This window comes from Rhinoraja longicauda, chromosome 37, assembly GCF_053455715.1.
Source record: "Rhinoraja longicauda isolate Sanriku21f chromosome 37, sRhiLon1.1, whole genome shotgun sequence".
Classification (NCBI taxonomy): domain Eukaryota; kingdom Metazoa; phylum Chordata; class Chondrichthyes; order Rajiformes; family Arhynchobatidae; genus Rhinoraja; species Rhinoraja longicauda.
The window spans coordinates 14,376,541-14,399,882 of NC_135989.1; the positions used below are offsets into that span (position 1 = coordinate 14,376,541).

Here is a 23,342-nt window from a genome sequence, read left to right on the forward strand (position 1 = left end):
TAAGATTTATAAATGACATGATTTACTACCTAATCCAACTGTGTTGCCAGACCAAAGTCCTTCTGTACATCATAACTCTTGAGTTCCCAACACTTTACTGTACATGTCCTAGATATTATGTAGTCCCAGTATCCATCCCTGCGGTATACTAATTCCAGACATCCCGTCATATTAAAATCAGTCGACTGCTCCCTTCTGCCTCTTATCATCAAATCAACTTTGCTCTCTAATTTTCTATTGAGTATCGCCATCAAATCATTAACTTGCTTATTGCCCAGGCAAAATACTGAGGGGCCATGCCAATGTCACGGACATCTCAAGATTGTGACTTGGTGAGTCAAAGCAGGCAAGTTAGCTCATGAGTCAGTGGCTTGACATATGTCTTTCAGTAGCCACTTTCCTGCTGCTCAGTGGTAATTATTTCACAGTAACTTTCAACTGGCGTCACCTTCTCCAGAGTGGGTCAATGAGCAAGATCAGTGTGGCATCATGCAGCTGAACAGATCATAAATGAAGGACCCAAGGCCTATGGCGGAGAAGGTCTCCCAATGTCATGGGCCACAAGAGATATTCTGCTCCATTTAGACGCCATGTAAGATGACATGATGATGGAGGATCTGGAAGACCTTTTTATTCTGAGCTTTCCGTATGCCATTTAATCATTTGTAAAGTTTATAACCAATGTAATTGGATTAGACAATAGGTGCAGGAGTAGGCCATTCAGCCCTTCGAGCCAGCACCGCCATTCAATGCGATCATGGCTGATCACTCTCAATCAGTACCCCGTTCCTGCCTTCTCCCCATACCCCCTCACTCCGCTATCCTTAAGAGCTCTATCCAGCTCTCTCTTGAAAGCATCCAACAAACTGGCCTCCACTGCCTTCTGAGGCAGAGAATTCCACACCTTCACCACTCTCTGACTGAAAAAGTTCTTCCTCATCTCCGTTCTAAATGGCCTACCCCTTATTCTTAAACTGTGGCCCCTTGTTCTGGACTCCCCCAACATTGGGAACATGTTTCCTGCCTCTAATGTGTCCAAATCCCCTAATTATCTTATATGTTTCAATAAGATCCCCCTCATCCTTCTATATTCCAGTGTATACAAGCCTAATTGCTCTAGCCTTTCAACATACGACAGTCCCGCCATTCCGGGAATTAACCTAGTGAACCTACGCTGCACGCCCTCAATAGCAAGAATATCCTTCCTCAAATTTGGAGACCAAAACTGCACACAGTACTCCAGGTGCGGTCTCACCAGGGCCCGGTACAACTGTAGAAGCACCTCTTTGCTCCTATACTCAACTCCTCTTGTTATGAAGGCCAACATTCCATTGGCTTTCTTCACTGCCTGCTGTACCTGCATGCTTCCTTTCAGTGACTGATGCACTAGGACACCCAGATCTCGTTGAACATCCCCTCTTCCTAACTTGACACCATTCAGATAATAATCTGCCTTTCTATTCTTACTTCCAAAGTGAATAACCTCACACTTATCTACATTAAACTGCATCTGCCATGTATCCGCCCACTCACACAACCTGTCCAAGTCACCCTGCAGCCTTATTGCATCTTCCTCACAATTCACACTACCCCCCAGCTTAGTATCATCTGCAAATTTGCTAATGGTACTTTTAATCCCTTCATCTAAGTCATTAATGTATATCGTAAATAGCTGGGGTCCCAGCACCGAACCTTGCGGTACCCCACTGGTCACTGCCTGCCATTCCGAAAGGGACCCATTTATCCCCACTCTTTGCTTTCTGTCTGTCAACCAATTTTCTATCCATGTCAGTACCCTACCCCCAATACCATGTGCTCTAATTTTGCCCACTAATCTCCTATGTGGGACCTTGTCGAAGGATTGATTTTGTAATGACTAGAATCAACACAATATATATTTTTAACCTTTTTAATTTTTCCCATGTTATTCAAATACCACTTTCAGAAAAATAAAATGCTTTGGCCAATAAGCCAACTGGATTGATGGTCCTCAGCCTATCTTCATCAGTGACTGTTTTTGAGCAGTCTGTCATTACCCCTTCCTCTTCAGTTTCTCTTTCTTTCTGAGGGCCTGTCTTTAAGTTGACAACTTCCTGAAACTCCAGGCTGTGAGGTAAAAGGTTCTTTGGCAACCCATCTGTCCATTTTAGAGAACTTCCTATTGTAATTTTAGATCTCAGGACTTTCCTTTTAGAACAATGAATTGTAGAAGTAGCGTATCTGTAATGTTATTTGAAGATGACAGTGTCCCTCTTTGAATTGTGTTATTGAAGAATTACTTCTGGTTTAATTAAGGTTTCAGTCTGTATTTTAATTAAATTATTTTCTGATCTTTTATTATTTATCCCCTTTGCAGGACTGAATTCTGAAAGGGGACATCTGAATCCACCTATGATGCCAATGCCAAACCAACAATATCATGGACAAATGCCGGCAGATGCGATGGGCATGATGGAGAATCCATCTCACTCTCGGCAAGTCTCCTCTCCTCCAGCTCCTCTGCAAGGAATCCCCACCTCTATCCTGGGTGCTGTGCTCAATGATTTGAAGAAACAAAGGAACCAGAATATGTCTCAAGAGGCTGGCTTGGCTACATCAGGGGTGAGATGGACTTAATCATATGGTCTTACCTCCGTTTAGTTTAGGGATACGTATTGTGTTATAGATTGTAGATTATGAATATTGTAGAGTATTGTAGATAGTGGAAGTTTATTCCTGCAGAGCCAATTTATTCTTAAAAGAATGCTAGGAAAGTGATTATCCTAGAGGAGTGTTTGCACTAGAAAATACGAACTGATGCCTGAGATTAATTTAAACCTCTTCCTCTTATCTTTTACATTGTGATCTCTACCTAAACTGACTGAAAGAAAAGTCTGTTCAAGTTCTGAAATGTAGACAATAGACAATAGGTGCAGGAGGAGGCCATTCGGCCCTTCGAGCCAGCACCACCATTCAATGTGATCATGGCTGGTCATTCTCAATCAGTACCCCGTTCCTGCCTTCTCCCCATACCCCCTGACTCCGCTATCCTGAAGAGCTCTATCTAGCTCTCTCTTGAATGCATTCAGAGAATTGGCCTCCACTGCCTTCTGAGGCAGAGAATTCCACAGATTCACAACTCTCTGACTGAAAAAGTTTTTCCTCATCTCTGTTCTAAATGGCCTACCCCTTATTTGTAAACTGTGGCCCCTGGTTCTGGACTTCCCCCAACATTGGGAGCATGTTTCCTGCCTCTAACGTGTCCAACCCCTTAATAATCTTATATGTTTCGATAAGATCCCCTCTCATCCTAAATTCCAGTGTATACAAGCCTAGTCGCTCCAGTCTTTCAACATATGACAGTCCCGCCATTCCGGGAATTAACCTAGTAAACCTACGCTGCACACCCTCAATAGCAAGAATATCCTTCCTCAAATTTGGAGACCAAAACTGCACACAGTACTCCAGGTGCTGTCTCACTAGGGCCCTGTGCAACTGCAGAAGGACTTCTTTGCTCCTATACTCAACTGTTCAAACTGCACTTCAGATATTCTGTCCCTAATTATGGGCAATGATAGAAAGATTGTTCGACTAGAAACACTGCATAGGAGAATAACAAATGGGAATATAAGTCTGAAGAAGGGTCTCGACCCGAAACGTCACCCATTCCTTCTCTGAGGTACTCCAACATTTTGTGTCTATCTTGGGAATATAAATGTCTGCCTTGTACAATATTAATAGTAAGCAGTATGGATCAATGAACACTAATTCCTGTAAAACTAAAGTTCAACTTATTTGATCAATTGCAAGTGCTGGAGGAACTCTTTCGGTCATGCAGCATTTTGGGTTGGGACCCATCTTTGGTCTATGTCTCCCTTCCATGATCAATGTTTTGGTTATCTGCGCTAGAAGTCAGATTGTAGTCAAATTTTGCTTGACAACATTTGTGTGAAGCACCATGATGTTTTTACTGTGTTAATGGTGCTATGGAATTGGTTGTGGTACAGAAAGATTTGCAAATATCTCTTGATAAATTTAAACTTGCATCGCTCTGGAATGCAATAGGGAATGGAAGAACATTTATTAGAATGAAGATAAAACTATTTGTGTTAACAAGCATTGATGTATTTACTGGTGTAGTTGATCCAGTCATGAATACCACCAAATTTCTGTTGCAGCCATCTCTGTTGGGAGAGCCACCAAAAGATCTGCGAATGCCTCAAAATCCATACCTCAATCTACGAAGTGTGTTCCCAACTAATCTGTCTGGTAAGGAACAATCTATAAGGTATATTTTACTTTTGTTCAAATGGCAAAAGATGGGGACAATGTGGTAAAAAAAGGTTGGCTGTTGCTTTTTGTTCTGTGACATGCTCTGCAATGAAAGTGAAAGATTGCTGGTGAGTTCTGTGACTTTCCCTTTGATTTTCTCTTACATACTCTACATTCCTAAAGAGACTCCCTTGATCCCCCTTGCCGATACCTGCCATATCCTACATCAAAACTATATATTGGCTTTAACATTGATAATGCTCTCCTCTTCAACAGCCAACACCAGTAATTCAATGTCCTATGGGCACAGTACTGGTCTTCTGGGAAACTACCCAAGCTCCAGCCCCCGAATTCATCATGGATCTAGCATCGGTGATTATCCAGAGACTGGAGGCAGTCAATCGAGTTATGGCAGCATGGAAAACTATGATAATTACAACCATTCTTACAGGGACTATGGGCAGGTATGTCTTTGTTGCCAGGGTGTTGGATTTTAGCATAATTAGGTATTGCCATCTGCCATTGAACCTTTTTTAGACAAAGTTATAATTTGCTGTGACTAACAAGCTTGTGCAAATATATATTTTTTTAGTTTTTATCCACAGAATATTGTCCATTCAACAACTACTTATTTGTGAAATCTCTCTACAGCTCATTCCGAAACGGGAAATGTTATTAAATTCAGGCAAGAGTTGTAATTGCATTAGACAACAGTGGGAGTCCGATTGCATCCAGCTTTTGAAATACTATGGGGAGGGGAAACTACTTAAATTGGATTTGAGAATACGTTGCTAAAAATATATATTCTGCAACTTTTATGCGAGGAAGTACTTCATTAATGTTAAATCGAAGTCCTATGTGCCAACTCGGGTGGGTTTTGAAGAACTGTGGTTCTATTTGAATCTAAACAAAAAGGTTCTCTTAGTGCCTTGTCCAATATCTGCCTTTCCACTAACAACACTTAAGAGTGGAGTGGGTTCATCCCATGCATAATCTCTGTGAAATACTGGAAGGTCTCAGTTTCTTGTTCTTCTGGATTTCCATCGATCTCTATTGGAACATCTTGTTGCTGGTGCTAGAGGGGAGTAATTGCTTTCTATGCATTAGCATGCCAACCTTAACCGTTGCGACTAAGCACTTAGCAAAACTTAAGTATATTTTGAGTGAACTGTGTAAATTTTATCGTGGCAGGAAAGAGAAAGAGAAAGAGAAAGGGATGTGGAGCATTATACGCCATCATGTGATCCGAGATATCGAGGATATAGCCGTGACAGGAGTGAGGTAAATATTACAAAGAAATAGATTCTATGCGCTATTCTTGGGATGGGTGAGCTCGGTTGGGTCTTGTTCTCATCAATTTAATGACACTGAGGAGCGATGTTGGAGCTCTCTTAATGTGAAGGATAGTTGGGTTGGAAAAACACAGAGCAGGAATTCTCTGATTCCTTTTTAGGTTAGTTTAGAGGTACAGTGCGGAAACAGGCCCTTCGGTCCACCGGGTCCGTGCCGACCAGCGATCCCCGTACATTAGCACTATCCAACCTACACTATGGACATTTTTTACATTTACCAAGCCAATTTACTAACGTACGTCTTTGGAGTGTGGGAGGAAACCGAAGATCTCGGAGAAATTCCACGCAGGTCACGTGGAGAACGTACAAACTCCGTACAAACAGTACCCGTAGTCGGGATCGAACCCGGGTGTCCGGCGCTGCATTTGCTGTAAAGCAGCAACTCTACCGCTGTGCCACTGCCGTTTCATGTCAGCATTGAGTTGACTTCTGTCCACCAGAGCAACAGTTACGAATCTGAGGTTTTTATTTGTCCACTGAGCTAAAAGGGGCTAATACCAGTTGGAGCAAGAGTGCTGATTCGAGGCTTAGCTGTTTGACCAATGAAGGGTAAATATCTGATAACTGTCCCTTTGAGATTGATTATAATAGCCAACTGAATGAGAGACGAGCAAGTAAATGTAAGGAGAGAGAATTTGACAAAGTGTTTCTACAGTGAAGACAGTTTGACTGAATTTTGTTTCCGTTTAGGATAGAGAGCTGGAGAGATACTCAAGGTCCCGTGACCATGGCATGGGAGGAATGCGCAGCTATGGACGTGATCATAGTGATGTGAGTATTACAAAGGAAATGCCCGATTCGAAATGAGCGTTCAAGATAATGTACTAACCTAATACACAGCAATGAAAATTATGACTCTAGAAACAAACTGCAGATGCTGGTTTATACCGGATAGACACAAAGTGCTGAAGTAACTCATCGGGTCAGGCACCATCTTTGGAGAATAAAGGATGGGTTTCGGTTCGGGCCCTTCTTCAGACTCTGTGCCTCCGTAGAGTTTGCTGCTGATTCCTATCAATTGAAGTGGTTGGATAACAACAGTCTGCCTCAGCTATTCTGAGTTAAGAAAGGTTGCTAGCAGTCAGGTATTCCCAATTATGACTGACAGAGAGGCAAACAATGTATGGTGTTGATAGGGGTACAATAGATGTTTGAATAACCTGTGTACAATGGCCAGTTGGATATTATTTGGATTGACCCAACAAGGAGACGATGTATTAAGAAGGGGAATTGTTTGGGAATGTCTAACTAATCAACGCTTTATTTGTAGGAAAGGGAGATGGAGCGATATCAACTTCCACTTGACTCTGGACTTGGAGGTTACGAATCTGACCCAAATCAGGTAAAGATTAATCTAAAGAACCTTTCAAATGCTTAAAGGATTAGTTTTAAAATACTCATCGGCCATTGAGCTTTGTGTCTTGACAGGAACTGGAATGATTAGGGTTGTTAATTAAGGAAACAAAATTATAAATTCTTGTTTTGGCACAGAGCTACGGAGTGTCTAAATTAGTTAGCCGATACTATTAAATGCACAATGTGAATCTGCTCAAGCCTGCCGAGGTCAATCTGTGGGGTATTTGACTCTGTTTGGAGAAACCCACATGAGTGGTTCATCAAGTTATCTTTGTCCACTTACAAATGAGAATTGGAGGGTATTTTATCTAAGTTCTCCTCCTAGTAGCTTTGTGTGTAAGTCTGTGCTAAATGAGATCATCTTTGGTTACTATGGTGACCATGGAAAGAGAGCCTGCCAGTATAAACTGTCCAGATTGTATATGGGTGCTTCATAGTTGAGCCATTGAAGAGAGACCAATGCAGTTGTGTGACTCCATTGGTCATGCTCCTTATAGGTGGGAGAATATAAAGTAGTAAACGTTAGCTGAGCTTTCAACATCCCTGAAGTTATGCATGATCTTAAATGAATTAAATGTTGAATGAGTTATCTCTGTTTATAGTGAAGGATTGTTTCATCTGTTTTTTTTTTTTTAGCGATCAACTCCATGTGGCTACAATGATTTGGAATCTGCCACACCCCCACTGTACTCCAGCTCGCCCACATCCTATTTCGCTAGTGGTCTAAGAGTGGGACTCCGACAGGGCCCCTCCTCCTCCCAGGTAGAACACCAATGATAGAAGCTGCATCACTATGCACACTCGTACTGTTGTGAAGTGCAATATTTTGTCAATGACACAATAGGTTAAATGATAGCCCACACTGTCGAGGCTGTTGTATGATGGACTCTCCAATGCATAAGATTCTATCAGCAAAGCCGGGGTGGGGGGGAATGTGAGCAACTAAGAGTGCAAGCTTGCTGTTATGTTCACGTTGACAAGTGTGGAATGCAGCTGCTGAACGGGTTTCTTGTACATCTCATGCCACAGTTGAATACACAAAATAAGTTGCATCTCAGGTCATCCCTATCGGGGTACCTGTCTAACTTTCTTCAAGAGTAGGAAGGAACTGCAGATGCTGGTTTAAACCGAAAATAGACACAAAAAGCTGCAGTAACTCAGCGGGGCAGGCAGCATCTCTGGTGAGAAGGAATGGGTGATGTTTTGGGTCGAGACCCTTCTCCCTGCCTCAACTCCCTCCTCTGGCAGCTTGTTCCATACACCCACCACCCTTTGTGTGAAAATGTTACCCCTCAGATTCCTATTAAATCTTTTCCCCTTCACCTTAAACCTACGTCCTCTGATCCTCGATTCACCTACTCTGGGCAAGACTCTGTGCATCTCATGATTTTATACACCTCTAAGATCACCTCTGATCCTCCTGCACTCCAATAGAGTCTCAGCCTACTCAACCTCTGCCTATAGCTCAGACCCTCGTCCTGGCAACATCCTCGTAATGTTTGTCCCTTTAACACTAACAAATCTATTATCTTAAAATGACTGAGGTTTGTATTCTATCTTCAGGCTGGTTAATAATTTAGAGAAATAATGTGTTTTTTGCATTGAGGGAAGAAGCTTTCTCAGGCTTTTTATGAGGGCTAGATGTCCAATGATTATGTTTTTCCTACTGTTTAAATAATTGTTGATATCTTCCCTTTGTCCTGTTGCAGGTAAACTCACTGCTGAGCTCCGGGGCAGGCCTCCTGGGTGCTCGGCCCTCCAACTCCCCACCCGGCTCCCTGCTGAAGGTAACACTCGCATTTTGACCTGCTTCTATGTATTTGCATTTTATGTTGGAAACGTGCCATGACCTTGTAGAGCACAGGAATGTGCTTCGTGCTATAGCCGCTGATCTAGGTTTCTGCAAATCGGGAATGAATGGGTAGAAGCCATTTAGTCAGAGGGTAGTTAATCTGTGGAACTCATTGTCACAGAGGGCTGTGGATGCCGTCAGTGGATATTTTTAAGGCAGAGATAGACAAATTCAAGGGTTATGGGGAGAAGGCAGTGAAATGGGATTAGGAGACAGAGATCAGCCATAATTGAATGGAGGAGTAGACTCGATGGGCCAAATGGCCTAATTTTACTCCTATAAACTTGTGAGGTCGTTATTGGGGCACTGAATATAATGGTTGGTAAGTTATGTTGCAACGTTATAAAAGATCGGTTAGACTACTCTTGGAGCATTGAGTGCATTCTCGTCGCCATGCTGTAAGAAGGATGTGGTTGCGCTGGAGAGAGTGCAGAGGAACGTCGGGATATTGCATGGCTGGAATGATGTTAGTGATGGTGGTGCGAGCCACAGGGTGATGCATTTGTCTAGTGCGTTGGTATAAATCCAGTTGTCTTCAAAAGATGGATGAGATTGTTCACATTTTTCCTGGTGTTACCACGTAAAGCTTACTGTATAAATGAGTTTCATGCATGCTGAGCTCGCAAATCTTGTCCTTATCAGTAGCGTCACCAGAAGTATCATCCGAGGTTCATAAGAATACATACCTGTATTCCATGCCATGGGTCTCAATTATCTGGAAGACTGACGTCAGTGTAGGCCATAGCCAATCTTTCAAAACACCTCGTTATAGTCGATGTTAGAGCTACTGGTCAGCAGTCATTGAGACATTGGTGGAGCTTTGTTTGCTTCTCCAGTCTTAGACTGTAAGGGCCAAGTTTAACTTTGGATGATCTTTTTCATAAACATATGGTAGTTTATAAACAAAATGTGTAGGAAGGAACTGCAGATGTCAGTTTACAACGAAGATGGTCACAAAATCTTGGAGTAACTCAGCAGGTCAGACAGCCTCTCTGGAGAAAAAGAATAGGTGACATTTTGGGTTGAGAGCCTTCTTCAGACTGGTAGTTTTTATAGTCTACTTTCAGGTTTCTTGCTGGATTATTTTACTTTCTCCTGTCAAATTCTTGGTCACTTGCTGTAATGGGGTAAAATATCACCATGTACGGCTGACGTTTGAAGCGTGGATCATAGAATTGAAAATTTGATTGCGGGGTGGTCATGGAATGGAAAAGCTAAACATTGGTCTATAAATGACCTTGATCCCAGGAATGAGTGGGTTAATGTATGATCAACTTTTAATGGCACTGAGCTTGTACTCGCTCGGGTTTAGAAGGATGAGGGGAGACCTCATTGAAACTTATCGAATAGTGAAATACCTGGATAGCGTGGATGTGGAGAGGATGTTTCCACTAGTGGGAGAGTCTAGCACCAGAGGTCATTGCTTCAGAATAAAAGGACGTTCCTTTTGGAAGGATATGAGGAGGAATTTCTTTAGTCAGAGGGTGGTGATTCTGTGGAATTCATTACCACTGAAGGCTGTGGGGGCCATGTGAATGGATATTTTTAAGGTAGAGATTTTTGATTAGTATGGGTGTCATGGGTTACGGGGAGAAGGCAGGAGAATGGGGTTGAAAGGGAAAGGTATATCATCCATGATTGAATGGCGGAGTAGACTTGATGGGCCGAATGGCCTAATTCTGCTGCTACAACTTATTAACTCACAAACTTGATTCTTTCTTTTGCAGACTCCACTGATCGGTCACAAGCGGGGTGCTTCTCATCTGATCCCATCACCTGAGCCCAGCCCAGAGGGAGGCTACATTGGCCAGCATTCCCAGGGGCTGGGCGGCCATTACGCCGACTCTTACTTGAAGAGGAAGAGGATATTTTAGCTGGGGACCTGGTGTTTCCATCTAGAATGACGCAGTTCTTTTTTTTTTCTTAAGGGTGTAAATCTTGTATAGATATTTTTAATCTGTCATTTTTGTTTCCTTTAATGTTTTTGGGGGAAGGGGACTATCTTGTATCTGAGCGTGGGATATGCATAAAGCTAGGACTTGCAGAACTGACTGAATCATGGCCCTGCAGCACTCAGAATGGCAACTCCACAATGACCCAGTGTGGGCTTGCAGACAAACCTGCTCTGGGTCAGCAAGGGAGGAAACAGTTCACCGTTTCTGTCTCCCGTCAACAACATCATGGTCGTGAAGACCTGTGAATGAGGCAGATGAGTAAACACCTCAACCGTGCATGTAGCATGTACGTTCTCTGCAAATTTAAAACTGTGAAATACCATATCTACCTTGCAACTGTGACAGACAAACCTCATTTGACCCTGTCTCTGTGTAAGTGGCCACATTGTGTGTGGTGCTGCAGCAAAATGTGCACTTTATATATCAACATTTTAACCGAGTATTTTACTTCAAAGCCCGGGATTGTAAGCTGTAATTTCTCTTTCGTGATTTACAGTACTATTTGGTTTAAGTGTTTCCCAGGAAGTGGAATTCTTTTTGAGTTTTTTCCCTTTGTTTTAATTGGTCCGCACCACAATTTTGGCTTTTAAAGCTTGTCATGACTCTGTCTGGTCTGGATTCTGGTCCTTGTGCATACCCCTAACATCTATGGATTTATTTTTGGTGTTTTTCCTAATTTTTCGTTTCATTCTGTGAATCAACTTTTGCCTTAATTTAGAAATTATTTTTAATCCAATTTTTAGGGAATTATTTGCAGTGAAAGGGTTACATGCTCATCCTTTTTACCGTAAAAAAAAAAAAAAATCTGAGTGGTAGGGGTAACTTATTTTCGTCCTTGCCGTTTCATTTGGCGCATGCATTTGTGCCTGTGTTAGTTTCTTGTTACCGCAAGTTTGTTCTGCAAATATTTTATGTTAAGTTTCTGATGTCGGCTAATTCGTGGTCCTTTTATGTTGAGCATTGCCCTGTGAGGCTTGGGCAGAAACCCTAAACTAGCAAATATGGGACCCTAGCGTAAATGTAAATAAGAAATAGTTTCAGCTTCTCAGATACTGGCTCCAGGTTAAAGCTGCAGAAACTAGTAACTACCTGTGCTGCTCTGTGTTTTCTAGTAAACTGGCCTGTTTTGTCTGAAGCTTGCAGAATATATCTTCTCCTTTAGCTCCCCTCTGGGAGTTGCAAATGAATTGGTTTCACTCAGCATTTGTCTAATTTGCTTAATTTCAACACAGCGGAATTTAAATTCTCTCGGCTTCCTTGATCTCACGAGGGATCATAAGAGTACGATGAACAGCGAGAGTTACAGAAACGATGATTTTCCTCTGCAGGAACCTATTCTCTTTCTCCTGCCCCCAACTCCCCCCCCCCCCCCAACAAAAAACACCGGCAATGGCGAAGGGCTGAGAAACCTTTTTGTGCCATTAGGACAGGGGAGGGTGGGGAGTGCAGAGGCATAGCTAAATGTGGGCCCAAAAAAGTTCTGATGTGCATAAACTGCATGTGAGAAAGTGCTTACTATGAATGAATAAAGACCTTTGTACCTTACCTAGCCTGATATTGTTGCACCGTCCAACAACATATTTACTTTGTGCTTTGACTCTAACCTGATCATATTACTGCAGGAACTCTGTGCAATTACATCAGGCAAGGCTCCAGAACAGCCAAACTATCAGATCCACTCTGATAAAGTCCTAATTGGGCTTGATTCCCCGCCATTGTGAGGGCTTATTGCAATGAAGAGTGGGTGTCCAACATCAACAAGATGTTGCAACTTCTCTTCAATGAAATGCTGAAGAGCAATTCTGGATACCAGCCCCCAGTATCTCCTCCTCTCCAACCCCTCCCCGCCCCCGGCACCCCAACCTCCTCTCTGGCCAGTTGTGACCCCTTAGCTTGGTTCTCCCACTTCAGATGGAGATTGAGCTTCTGACTGCCTTGGTTCTTCTTCGAAGGGTTGATGTTGACTCCTGAGTCATGGTGATTCACTTGCAGTTTGGCCTTAAATTGGAAGTGAATGGGTTTGGTGTCTGATGACCCCAGTTAAATTGCTTGCCTCAAGGTTCCTGCTTGCACTTGGAGGGAATGGCCATGGCATTCTGAAGGAATAAGGAGAGGAATAAAACAGGCGACTATAACGTGTGCAGCATGGATCTGGAATAAATATAAAGGACTCGTTCCTTTTAATACACCTGCAGTATTATGGGGACGAATGTTGACTGTTTAGCCCTTTGGCCATGCACAGATGGAGGAGAAACTCAATGTACTGCTATCATCATCATGTGCAGCAAAACAGCATGTGGGGGAGGAGATAACAGCAGATGGGAGCCCAGATCTGGAGGGTTGCATTCCCTTTGTTCAGGTACATCTGAACATCCAGCTTCTGAGAGATGCAAGAAATAATTAAAGGGCCTGAAAGGATGATAGTGTCTTAATCATTGGACCTATGTTTAGCTGCATAATTAGTTAGAAAACAAATGCAATTTCAAGTTTGGAGAGTATATGTTACATCTCTAATAAAATTGGAATTTTCTCATGTGTTGAGTGGTCTTTAAATCTTTAAAAAATAATCGCACCACTGTTTGGTATTCAGACCTGGTCCTACATATATGATTTAAAGACCAAATGTTTTAAACTTTATATGTGCTTTTTGCTTCCTGTAAGCAGCTTTATTTCCTAATCCATTTCCGGCAACATGTTCACTCTATATATATGAATCGCTCACATCTTTTTATTCCATTTTGTCATATTAGTTGTCTGGTCACCAGTTGCTCAAGGGGGCATTCCTTCCATCGATGCACAAATCACTCTTCACTCAAGATTCCAACATCTGCAGTTCCTTGTTTGTTACCATCTTGCTGCTTCTCATCAGGAATAGAATTAGGCCATTCGGCCCATCACGTCTACTCTGCCATTCAATCATGGCTGGTCTATCTCTCTCCTAACCCCATTCTCCTGCCATCTCCCCATAACCTCTGACACCATAATCAAGAATCTATCTCTGCCTTAAAAATATCCACTGATGGCCTCCACAGCCTTCTGTGCCAAAGAATTACACAGATTCATCATCCTCTGAAGAGTGTCGACGCAAAATGTCACCCATTCCTTCTCTCCAGAGATGCTGCCTGTCCTGCTGAGTTACTCCAGCATTGTGTCATAGAAACATTAAAAAATAATGTAGGGGTAGGCCATTTGGCCCATCGAGCATCCAAAATTAGTCCCCCGTGCCTGTTCCCCCCCCCCCCCCCATATACCTTGATTCCTTTAGCCCTAAGAGCTAAATCTAACTCAATACAATACAATATCCTTTATTGTCTTTGTACAAGTACAATGAGATTTTGATTGTTGCTTCCATATCAAATATTTAAATAAATCACAGCGAACTTGTAAACAGCAAGAAGGGAGGAGGGGAGGGGAAGGGGGAGGGAGGGGAGGGGGAGAAAAAGGGGGAACAAGGTAAAGTGCAAAAAAAGGTTCATGCAGGGGTCAGTTGTGCCAGATGATCCTGGGGGCAGAGACAGATCATGGCGGGCTCTCAGCAGGACTCGAGAGTAGCTATAGCTCTAGGGATGAAGCTGTTCCTTAGTCTGAAGGTGCGGGTGTAGAAGGCTTTGTAACGTCTGCCAGATGGAAGCAGTTCAAACAGACGGTGGCATGGGTGTGTGGAGTCCTGTAGATGCTGGTGGCTTGTAGATGTCTTGAAAACATCCAGTGAATTGGCCTTCACTGACTTCTGTGGCAGAGAATCCCACCTGTGTCGATACCCCCATGGGAACTTTGGCATCAGAGGTCTCGACCCGGAACGTCAGCCAAGATGCTGCCTGACCCGCTGAGTTACTCCAGCACAAAGATACTAGAGGAGCAAGATGGACCACTCCGTTGAAATCGCCTATACGGAAGTATAGTCCGCAAAGGAGCGTAACGTCCGCCATTTTAGTAAGCAAAACCCGCCGTTCGCTCTGCCTCTCGCAGTGTAATCAGTGTTTTGGGGGAACAGTATGTGTGATGATACCATTAAAATGCAGAATATATCTCATCTATCAATTCACAGATTTTTGTTATTTTTATATGTTTCTGCCTACTCGAAATGGCGCCGTGACGCACTACGGGTTTTCGGGTCGAGTGGTCTATCTTGCTCCTCTAGCATCTATGCTCCAGCATCTTGTGTCTGCCTTGGCAACCGATCACGTCGGCAGACGTGCTCTTTAAGAGTGCGGGCCGGCCGCGACGTGCCCTTTAAGAAGCCGGGCTGGCCGCGACTTGCCCTTTAAGAGGCTGTGACGGGCTGGCCGACCGGCCGCAACGTGCCCTTTAAGAGGGCGGGCTGGCCGCGACGTGCTCTTTAAGAGGCCGGGCTGGCGGCGACTTGCCCTTTAAGAGGCCGGGCAGGACCGGGCGGACGGGCTGGCCGCGACGTGTCCTTTAAGAGGCCGGGCGGGCTGGCCGCGACGTGTCCTTTAAGAGGCGGGACGGGCGGGCTGGCCGCGACGTGCCCTTTAAGAGGCGGGACGGGCGGGCTGGCCGCGACGTGTCCTTTAAGAGGCGGGACGGGCGGGCTGGCCGCGACGTGCCCCTTAAGAGGCCGGGCCGGGCGTCGCGCTGTCATGGCGGCGGCCAGCGGGCTGGGGCGGTGCTTGCGACTCGCAGCGGGGGCCGCCCGTAGGTGGGAGCACCGGGCCCGGCCTGAGCGGACCCGGGACCTCCACCTGTACCGGGCCCGTCACCTCCACCTGCAGCCCGGTGAGACGGCCAAGGTCCCGGGCGGTGCGAAGCCTGGGTTTATAGGCCCGCGGGCGGGCGGGGAGAGGGAGGCCCGGGGAGAGGGAGGCCCGGGGTAGACTGTGTCTGTGATGTCGACCTTGCACCAGACGTTATTCCCCTTATTGTGTATCTGTACATCTTAGTTTAGAGATACAGGACTGTAAATGGTTCGGTTGTAATCATGTCTTCACCCCCCTCCCCGGTGAAAGCCGGGTACAGGGGGAGAGAGAGGCCGGGTACAGGGGGGGGGGGGGGAGAGAGATCGGGTACAGGGGGGGGGGGGGGAGAGAGATCGGGTACAGGGGAGAGAGGGGTCGGGTACAGGGTGGGAGAGAGGCACCGGGGTACAGGGGGAGGCCGGGTACAGGGGTGGAGAGAGGCCGGGTACAGGGGTGGAGAGAGGCCGGTGAGGGGTCCACTGGAGGTGGGAGAGGTGTCAATGGCAAATGTGGGGGAATGGGAAGGGAAGCAGGTGGGAACTGGGGGTAGAGGCAGGTAGGCACAAAATGCTGGAGTAAGTCAGGGGGTCAGGCAACATCTCTGGAGAGATGGAGAAGGTGATGTTTTGGGTCGAGACCCTTCTTCAGACTGTTGTTGGGTAGAAGCTGTCCCTGAACATGGATGTTGCAGATAGACACAAATGCTGGAGTAATTCAGCGGGACATTTCAGGAGAGAAGGAATGGGTGACATTTTGTGTTGGTTGGGGCTGTGTAATTTGCTTATTTTATTGCTTTTATTGTTAGATTGTGGGTGACTAAATTTCGTCCAAAAAACTTATTTTTTGGATGACAAATAAAGATATCCTGAAATTGAAGGTAGACACAAAATGCTGGAGTAACTCAGTGGGACAGGCAGCATCTCTAGAGAATCCTTCACTCCAGAGATGCTGCCTCTCCCACTGAGTTACTCCAGCATTTTGTGTCTACCCACATATATCCCGTATGTGGTCCATATCCCTTCAAACCTGTCCTATCCATGTACCTGCCTATTTCTTAAACGTTGGGATGGTCCCAGCCTCAACTACTTGTTCCATACACCCACCACCCTTTGTGTGAAAACGTTACTCCCTCAGATTCCAATTAAATCTTTTCCCCTTCACCTTAAACCTATGTCCTCTGTTTCCTCGATTCCCCTAACTCTAGGCAAGAGACTCTGTGCATCAATCGGATCTGATGAAGGCTCTCGACCCGAAACGTCACCCATTCCTTCTCTCCAGAGATGCTCTCTGTCCCCGCTGAGTTACTCCAGCATTTTGTGTCTACCTTCGATTTAAACCGGCATCTGCAGTTCTTTCCTACACATGGACGTGGCAGATATGCACTGGCATACCCAGAGTGATTGTGGACTGACCGAAGGGCAGATTGAGTGTGACATTGTGTGTTCTGGGGTTAAACATGGTGATCACTCTCGTTTGCCTCCAGATGCCCATCAGTGTGAGGACGCAGGCCAGAAGCCGGAGACTTCAACAGACGTGTGAGTACAAGAACTCAGCACTGGGGGATTCATCTCCCGTTGTGCTCTGCTCACAGATTGTTTCCTTATTCTTTTGTCAAAATGTGCTGCATCATGCTGTGATGTACACTTTCTTTCCTTGTGAGCTTTGGCTTCAGATCTGCAGAGTCATGGTGAGCTCATACTTATTCCCAGTGTGGTATTTACACAGGGCCTGACTTTAGTTTAGAGATACAGCAAGGCCCTTTCGATGCCCACACATTAATACTATCCCACACCCACAAGGGACAATTTTTTATTTATTTTTTACATTTACCAAGCCAATTAACCTACAAACCTGTACGTCTTTGGAGTGTGGGAGGAAACCGAAGATCTCGGGGGAAAACCCACACAGGTCACGGGGAGAACGTACAAACTCCGTACAGACAGCACCCGCAGTCGGGATGGAAGCCGAGTCTCTGGCGCCATAAGGCAGCAACTCTACCGCTGTGCCACCCTGATGTACAATGAAACCCAGGGATCTGACTTGCTGTGAGTTTGCGGTGGCTGTGAATGTGACTTCTGAGAGAAAGCCTCTGTCACAGCCACAACCTAAAACCTGACAAAGAAACCAGAACCCCTTTCCAATCAGGAAATCACCTTCAGGAGTAAACTGGGCCCATACCCAGGTCGGCGCGGTGGCGCAGCGCAGCGGTTGAGTTGCTGCCATACGGTGCCAGATACCCGGGCTCTATCCTGACTACGGGTGCTGTCTATACTGAGTTTGTACGTTCTCTGTGACTGCGTGGGTTTTTCCTGTGTGTCCTGGTTTCCCCCCACAATCCAAAGACATACAGGTTTGTAGGTTAATTGCTTTCAGTAAAAATGATAATTCTTCCCTAGTGTGTAGGGTAGTGCTAGTGTACTGGGACTGCTGGTCGGCGCAGACTCGATGGGCTGAACGACATGCTTCCGCACTGTATCTCTAAACCAAATTAAACTAAAATATCTGAGGAAAGATGTCGATGCTTGCGTTGAAGAGGGTCCAGAGTAGGTTTACGAAACCTATTCCGGTCATGATTGGGTTAACCTATGAGCAGACTCTGGGCCTGTACTCACTGGAGTTTAGAAGGATGAGGGGGGATCTTATTGAAATCTAGCAAATAATGAAATGCCTAGATAGAGTGGATGTGGCGAGGATGTTTCCAGTAATGGGAGAGTCTAGGACCAGAGGGCACAGTCTCAGAATAAAATGACATATCTTTAGAATGGAGATAGCAAGGAATATCTTTCACCAGAGAGTGGTGAATCTGGAATTCACTGCCAAGGACGGTGATGGGGGCCAAATTATTGGGTATTTTTAGGATATTGATAAATTCTTGATTAGTAAGAACATCAAAGGTAATGAACAGAAGGCAGGAGAATGGGGTTGAGATTGAAAAAAAGATCAGCTATGATTGAATGATGAAGCTGAGTCGATGTGCCAAATGGCCCAATTCCTTCGCTCTTGTGTTAATTTTAACTGCCACCTTTCAATAAATTGGAAAATCTTGGATAATTAATGTTAACCATGAATAAACGATGGTGTTACAGACCTTGGTAGACACAAAAAGCCGGAGTAACTCAGCGGGTCAGGCAGCATCTCGGGAGAGAAGGAATAGGTAACGTTCTCGACCCGAAACATCACCCATTCCTTCTCTCCCGAGATGCTGCCTGACCCGCTGAGTTACTCCAGCTTTTTGTGTCTATCTTCGATTTAAAGCAGCATCTGCAGTTTTTTTCCTACACGTGTTACCAACCTTGTTTCTCCTTGTTTCAGAGTAAATGTAACTTTCATCGACCGATCCGGGCAGAGAGTTCCCGTGAAGGGGAAAGTAGGAGACAACGTCCTCTACTTGGCCCAGGAACATGGGGTTGATCTAGAGGGTGAGTATTTGTGGAGAGAACTTTAAACTCCTCGCCTGTGCAGTTTCGTAAAAGAGATGGATAGATAGAAAAAAAGGCACAAAGTGCTGGAGTAACTCAGCAGGTTGGGCAGCATCACTGAAGAACATGGATAGGTGGTGTTTCGGGTCGGGACCCTTGTTCAGACTGTCACTTAATTGTGTTCTCCAGAGATGCTGGTTGACATGCCGAGTGACCCCAGCACTGTGTAGGCATGTGTGTGTGTGTGCAAGCACCTGGACATGTGATGAGTCAGTGGTGTGTACTCTGTATACCGAGCAAGATCAGGTGTAGCTGAACAATGGTAGAGAGTTCTCCCTTGCCTCTCCTCCCCCAGCATTGCTCAGATTTATCCACCTAATTTTGCAGAGGCAACACACTTCACTCTTGAGAAAGTTACAACTCATCATTCCCTTTGACAGACACAAAATGCTGGAGTAACTCAGCGGGACAGGCAGCATCTCTGGAGAGAAGAAATGGGCGACGTTTCAGGTCGAGATCCTTCTTCAGACTGGTTAGGGATAAGGGAAATGCGAAATATAGACGATGATGTAGAGAGATAAAGAACAATGAATAAAAGAGATGCAAAAAAAATAACAATGATAAAGGAAACAGGCCATTGTTTGTTGGGTGAAAACGAGAAGCTGGTGCAACTTGGGTGGGGGAGGGATAGAGAGAGAGGGAATGTCAGGGCTACCTGAAGTGAGAGAAGTCAATATTCATACCACTGGGCTGTAAGCTGCCCAAGCGAAATATGAGATGCTGTTCCTCCAATTTGCGTTTAGCCTCACTCTGACAATGGAGGAGACCTGGTCTGGTCTGATTTGTGTGTATCTTCGGTTTAAACCAGCATCTGCAGTTCCTTCCTGCACTTCATCATTCTCTTTCCCTGTTAGGTGCTTGTGAAGCTTCGTTGGCGTGTTCGACCTGCCACGTCTATGTGAATGACGAGCATTTTGATAAACTACCTGAAGCGGTTGAAAGGTAAAGATTATTGTGCGGGATCTAATGTACCCACGCTTATTTACTGATGCGCGATGTGCTTTGTTTTAGCTTCCATTTGTCTAACTGTTGTTTTTGATATGTGCATGATAAAAATGCATTCTGTGGTAATAATGAACTAACAGTGTACTATTTTGCCACTAGAGTTAATGTTGGATATCGCTAGGATACCTTGTCATGAGTCTACTCCTTTCCACTGGTGAAGTGTGAATATACAGTCAGATAGTGCAGTTCAAGTACCTAAAAAAAAATCCAAATATATTGCACAGTAAAATAGTCAAGAGTGTTTTATTGTCATATGCCCCAGATAGAACAATGAAATTTATTCTTGCTGCAGCACAACAGAATATGTAAACATAGTACACTGTAAACAATATGATAAACAAGAGAGAGAAAAAAAATCTGTGTATATATACACACATACTAACAAGTACACACATTTCTATAGATGAAAAGACACAGCCCTTCGGCCCACTGACTCCATGCCGACCATCCATTCGCACTAATTCTATGTTATCCCACTTTCTCATCCACTCCCTGCACACTGTCATATGTTGAAAGACTGGAGCGACTAGGCTTGTATACACTGGAATTTAGAAGGATGAGAGGGGAATCTTATCGAAACGTATAAGATTATTAAGGGGTTGGACACGTCAGAGGCAGGAAACATGTTCCCAATGTTGGGGGAGTCCAGAACAAGGGGCCACAGTTTAAGAATAAGGGGTAGGCCATTTAGAACTGAGATGAGGAAAAACGTTTTCAGTCAGAGAGTTGTGAATCTGTGGAATTCTGTGCCTCAGAAGGCAGTGGAGGCCAATTCTCTGAATGCATTCAAGTGAGAGCTGGATAGAGCTCTTAAGGATAGCGGAGTCAGGGGGTATGGGGAGAAGGCAGGAACGGGGTACTGATTGAGAATGATCAGCCATGATCACATTGAATGGCGGTGCTGGCTCGAAAGGCCGAATGGACTCCTGCACCTATTGTCTATTGACAATTTACAGAGGCCAATTAACCTACAAACCTGCACGTCTTTGTAGTGTGGGATGAAACCGGATCACGCAGAGACAACCCACGCAGTCACAGGGAGAACGTGCAAACTCCACACAGGCAGCACCCGAGGTCAGGATTGAACCCCGTTCTCTTATGCTGTGAGGCAGCATCTCTACCAGCTGTGCCACTGTAGACAGAAGCATGTTTAGTAACCCGCGTAGGCGGTCTAAAGCTTGGGGATTACTTCAACTGGTGTATTTAATTACCTTAGTGTTTGTGCATAGTTCAATTGCATTGATATCCTCACACACACACACACACTGGCATATCAAATTCCAGGAAAAGTTGAGAAACAAAGTTATTTGATCCTAAGTTGCGTAACTGTCATGAAGGAGACAAAAACACTTCAGAGCTCTGCAGTGAAAAGCCTGTAATTAAAATGTGATGTTCTCACAGTCGGCTTTCATTGTCGCTCAGGGTAGGAAGTCGTGGCAAAATGTATCCAAAGATAGGGGTAGATATTTTGTTAGCGAGATGTGATAGTTTTAACACATCAACAGATTGAGCCAAAGAATCATACAGCACAGCTTTTAGATAGGCACATGAAAGTGCAGGGAATAGATGATTATGGGTAATGTACAGGCAGATGAGGTCAGTTTAACTTAGATCATGTTTGGCACAAACATTGTAGGCTGAAGTGTGGGAGGAAACCGGTTCCTGTTCAATGTAACAAGGAAATAGGCCCTTTGGCCCAAGGGTGGCATGGTGTGCAGCGGTAGAGTTGCTGCCTTACAGTGCCAGAGACTCGGCTTTGATCCTGACTTCGGGTGCTGTTTGTACGGAGATGTACGTTCTCCCTCTGACCTGCTAGGGGTTTCTCCAAGATCTTTGGTTTCCTCCCACACTCCAAAGATGTGGGTTTGTAGGTTAATTGGCTTAGTATAAATGTAAATTGTCCCTAGTGTGTGTAGGATAGTGTTAATGTACAGGGATCGCTGGTTGGTGTGGGCCGAAGGGGCCTGTTTACACACTGTTTCTCTAAACTAAAAAACTAAACTAAACTTGTCCATGCCGACCAATATGTGTTTATAAAGTTTGCAAAGGGGTGAGGCGATTGCAACTTTCAATGAGATGAATGTGTTTGTTTCCAGCGAGGAAGACATGTTGGACATGGCACCCGTCCTGCAGATCACCTCTCGGCTAGGATGTCAGATTATCCTCACCAAAGAACTGGAAGGCATGGAGCTCACGCTGCCTAAAATCACCAGGAACTTCTATGTGGATGGGCATGTGCCAAAGCCCCACTGAAGGGCAGCGGCAGTCGAGGTCCCTCTGCGCTTCCACTCATGCTTCTAACGCACAACGTGACGATGGGCCGTGCCACCACCTCCACACAGGAGCCGAGTGGACATCAGAAGCAAGTGGATAAATCTGCACTGGAGAGAAGATGGAGGACAAGATATCTCCGGGAGGGCGTGCATTCCTCTCATCAGTCTTTCTGCTTCACCCAGTTGAGTGCCTTTGGCCAATGGGATGAGATTAGAACGGAATGGTTCATGCGATCATTTATTGTTGCTATCTTTTCCTCTCTCCTCGCCCTGCCTCATTCCCTCTTTGTCCCTCTTTCCTTCTCGTCCTTCTTCTCTTGGTTTATCCAGTGTTCTTTCTCTGCACATCATTAATCTGTATTGACCATATTTATATGTTATGGTTTTGTATGAATCCCGTGAGACGGTTACAATTTCCTGCTCTTATTCCTACAAATGGGACCAGAGTTATAAGTTGAAGCTGTGTATTGAAATGTTTTTGAAGCCCCAAAAAAAAAAAATTTAGGGTGCTTGCCTAATGTTTAAGGATACAGCTTTGTCGGCTGTGGAAAGTGAATACCTCCCCTCCCACAAATGCCATACTAATGTTAGTGCCTTGTCTCTGGCAACGTATGTGTAAATGGTGCAGTGATGGTGCTGATTGTCAGTCACTCCATCATCTCACTGCTATTTGATCAGTTTCTTCGTTACTGCAATTCATTACACACATTAATTATTTTTAATTTAAATATTTGTTTCAGTAGTTCAATGCAGTTTTACTCCTGTTACTTGTAGAGGGTCTGGCAGCATCTCTGGAGAAAAGGAATAGGCGATGTTTCGGGTCGGACTGAAGAAGGGTTCCAACCTGAAACCTATTCTTTTTCTCCAGAGATGCTGCCTGACCTGGTGAATTGCACCTGCATTTTGTGTCTATCTTCGGTATAAATAAGCATCTGCAGTTCTTTCCGACACATTTCAGAGGGTCTGTTATTTTTGTAATTTGTAGGACGTGGCTGGATTTTTAAACATTGGGAATTACATTTTGTGCACATTATTTTATGAATCACTTAAAAGGGTCAAGAATAAACATGAAGCAATTTTGTCACCAGTGTGTGTAATTCCTTTATTTGAGAACCCTGAGAC

The 23,342-nt window shown here is 44.7% G+C and overlaps 2 protein-coding genes across 3 annotated transcripts in view; both read left to right on the forward strand.

Annotated features, from left to right (window-relative positions):
* Window positions 1-13,290, forward strand: part of raver1 (ribonucleoprotein, PTB-binding 1) — a 33,433-nt gene extending 20,143 nt beyond the window's left edge. The window contains exons 8-16 of the mRNA XM_078429677.1: window positions 2,357-2,601; window positions 4,158-4,248; window positions 4,528-4,715; window positions 5,443-5,532; window positions 6,294-6,374; window positions 6,874-6,945; window positions 7,596-7,721; window positions 8,669-8,746; window positions 10,539-13,290. Of these exons, the coding sequence (XP_078285803.1) occupies window positions 2,357-2,601; window positions 4,158-4,248; window positions 4,528-4,715; window positions 5,443-5,532; window positions 6,294-6,374; window positions 6,874-6,945; window positions 7,596-7,721; window positions 8,669-8,746; window positions 10,539-10,685 (1,118 nt within the window). The 3' untranslated portion in view covers window positions 10,686-13,290. The remainder of the gene's footprint in view (window positions 1-2,356; window positions 2,602-4,157; window positions 4,249-4,527; window positions 4,716-5,442; window positions 5,533-6,293; window positions 6,375-6,873; window positions 6,946-7,595; window positions 7,722-8,668; window positions 8,747-10,538) is intronic.
* A 2,039-nt stretch (window positions 13,291-15,329) lies between these two features.
* On the forward strand, window positions 15,330-23,291 carry fdx2 (ferredoxin 2). Of its 2 annotated transcripts, none has more exons than XM_078429270.1 (5): window positions 15,330-15,503; window positions 16,947-16,998; window positions 18,776-18,882; window positions 19,797-19,884; window positions 22,044-23,291. In XM_078429270.1, exons 1-5 carry the CDS (start codon window positions 15,368-15,370, stop codon window positions 22,198-22,200), a joined length of 540 nt encoding a protein of 179 aa, XP_078285396.1. In that variant the 5' UTR covers window positions 15,330-15,367; the 3' UTR covers window positions 22,201-23,291. The 2 variants fall into 2 exon arrangements, with proteins under 2 accessions (XP_078285396.1, XP_078285399.1); XM_078429273.1 differs by having other exon boundaries at window positions 15,371-15,503; window positions 16,668-16,998.
* The last annotated feature ends 51 nt before the right edge of the window (window positions 23,292-23,342 follow it).

Bases quoted from the DNA above. Each gene is read 5' to 3' on its own strand.
- fdx2 (XM_078429270.1), top strand. From the start codon at position 15,368: ATGGCGGCGGCCAGCGGGCTGGGGCGGTGCTTGCGACTCGCAGCGGGG. The intron at 16,999-18,775 runs GTGAGTACAAGA...TCCTTGTTTCAG, and splicing joins CCGGAGACTTCAACAGACGT to AGTAAATGTAACTTTCATCG. The intron at 18,883-19,796 runs GTGAGTATTTGT...TTTCCCTGTTAG, and splicing joins ACATGGGGTTGATCTAGAGG to GTGCTTGTGAAGCTTCGTTG.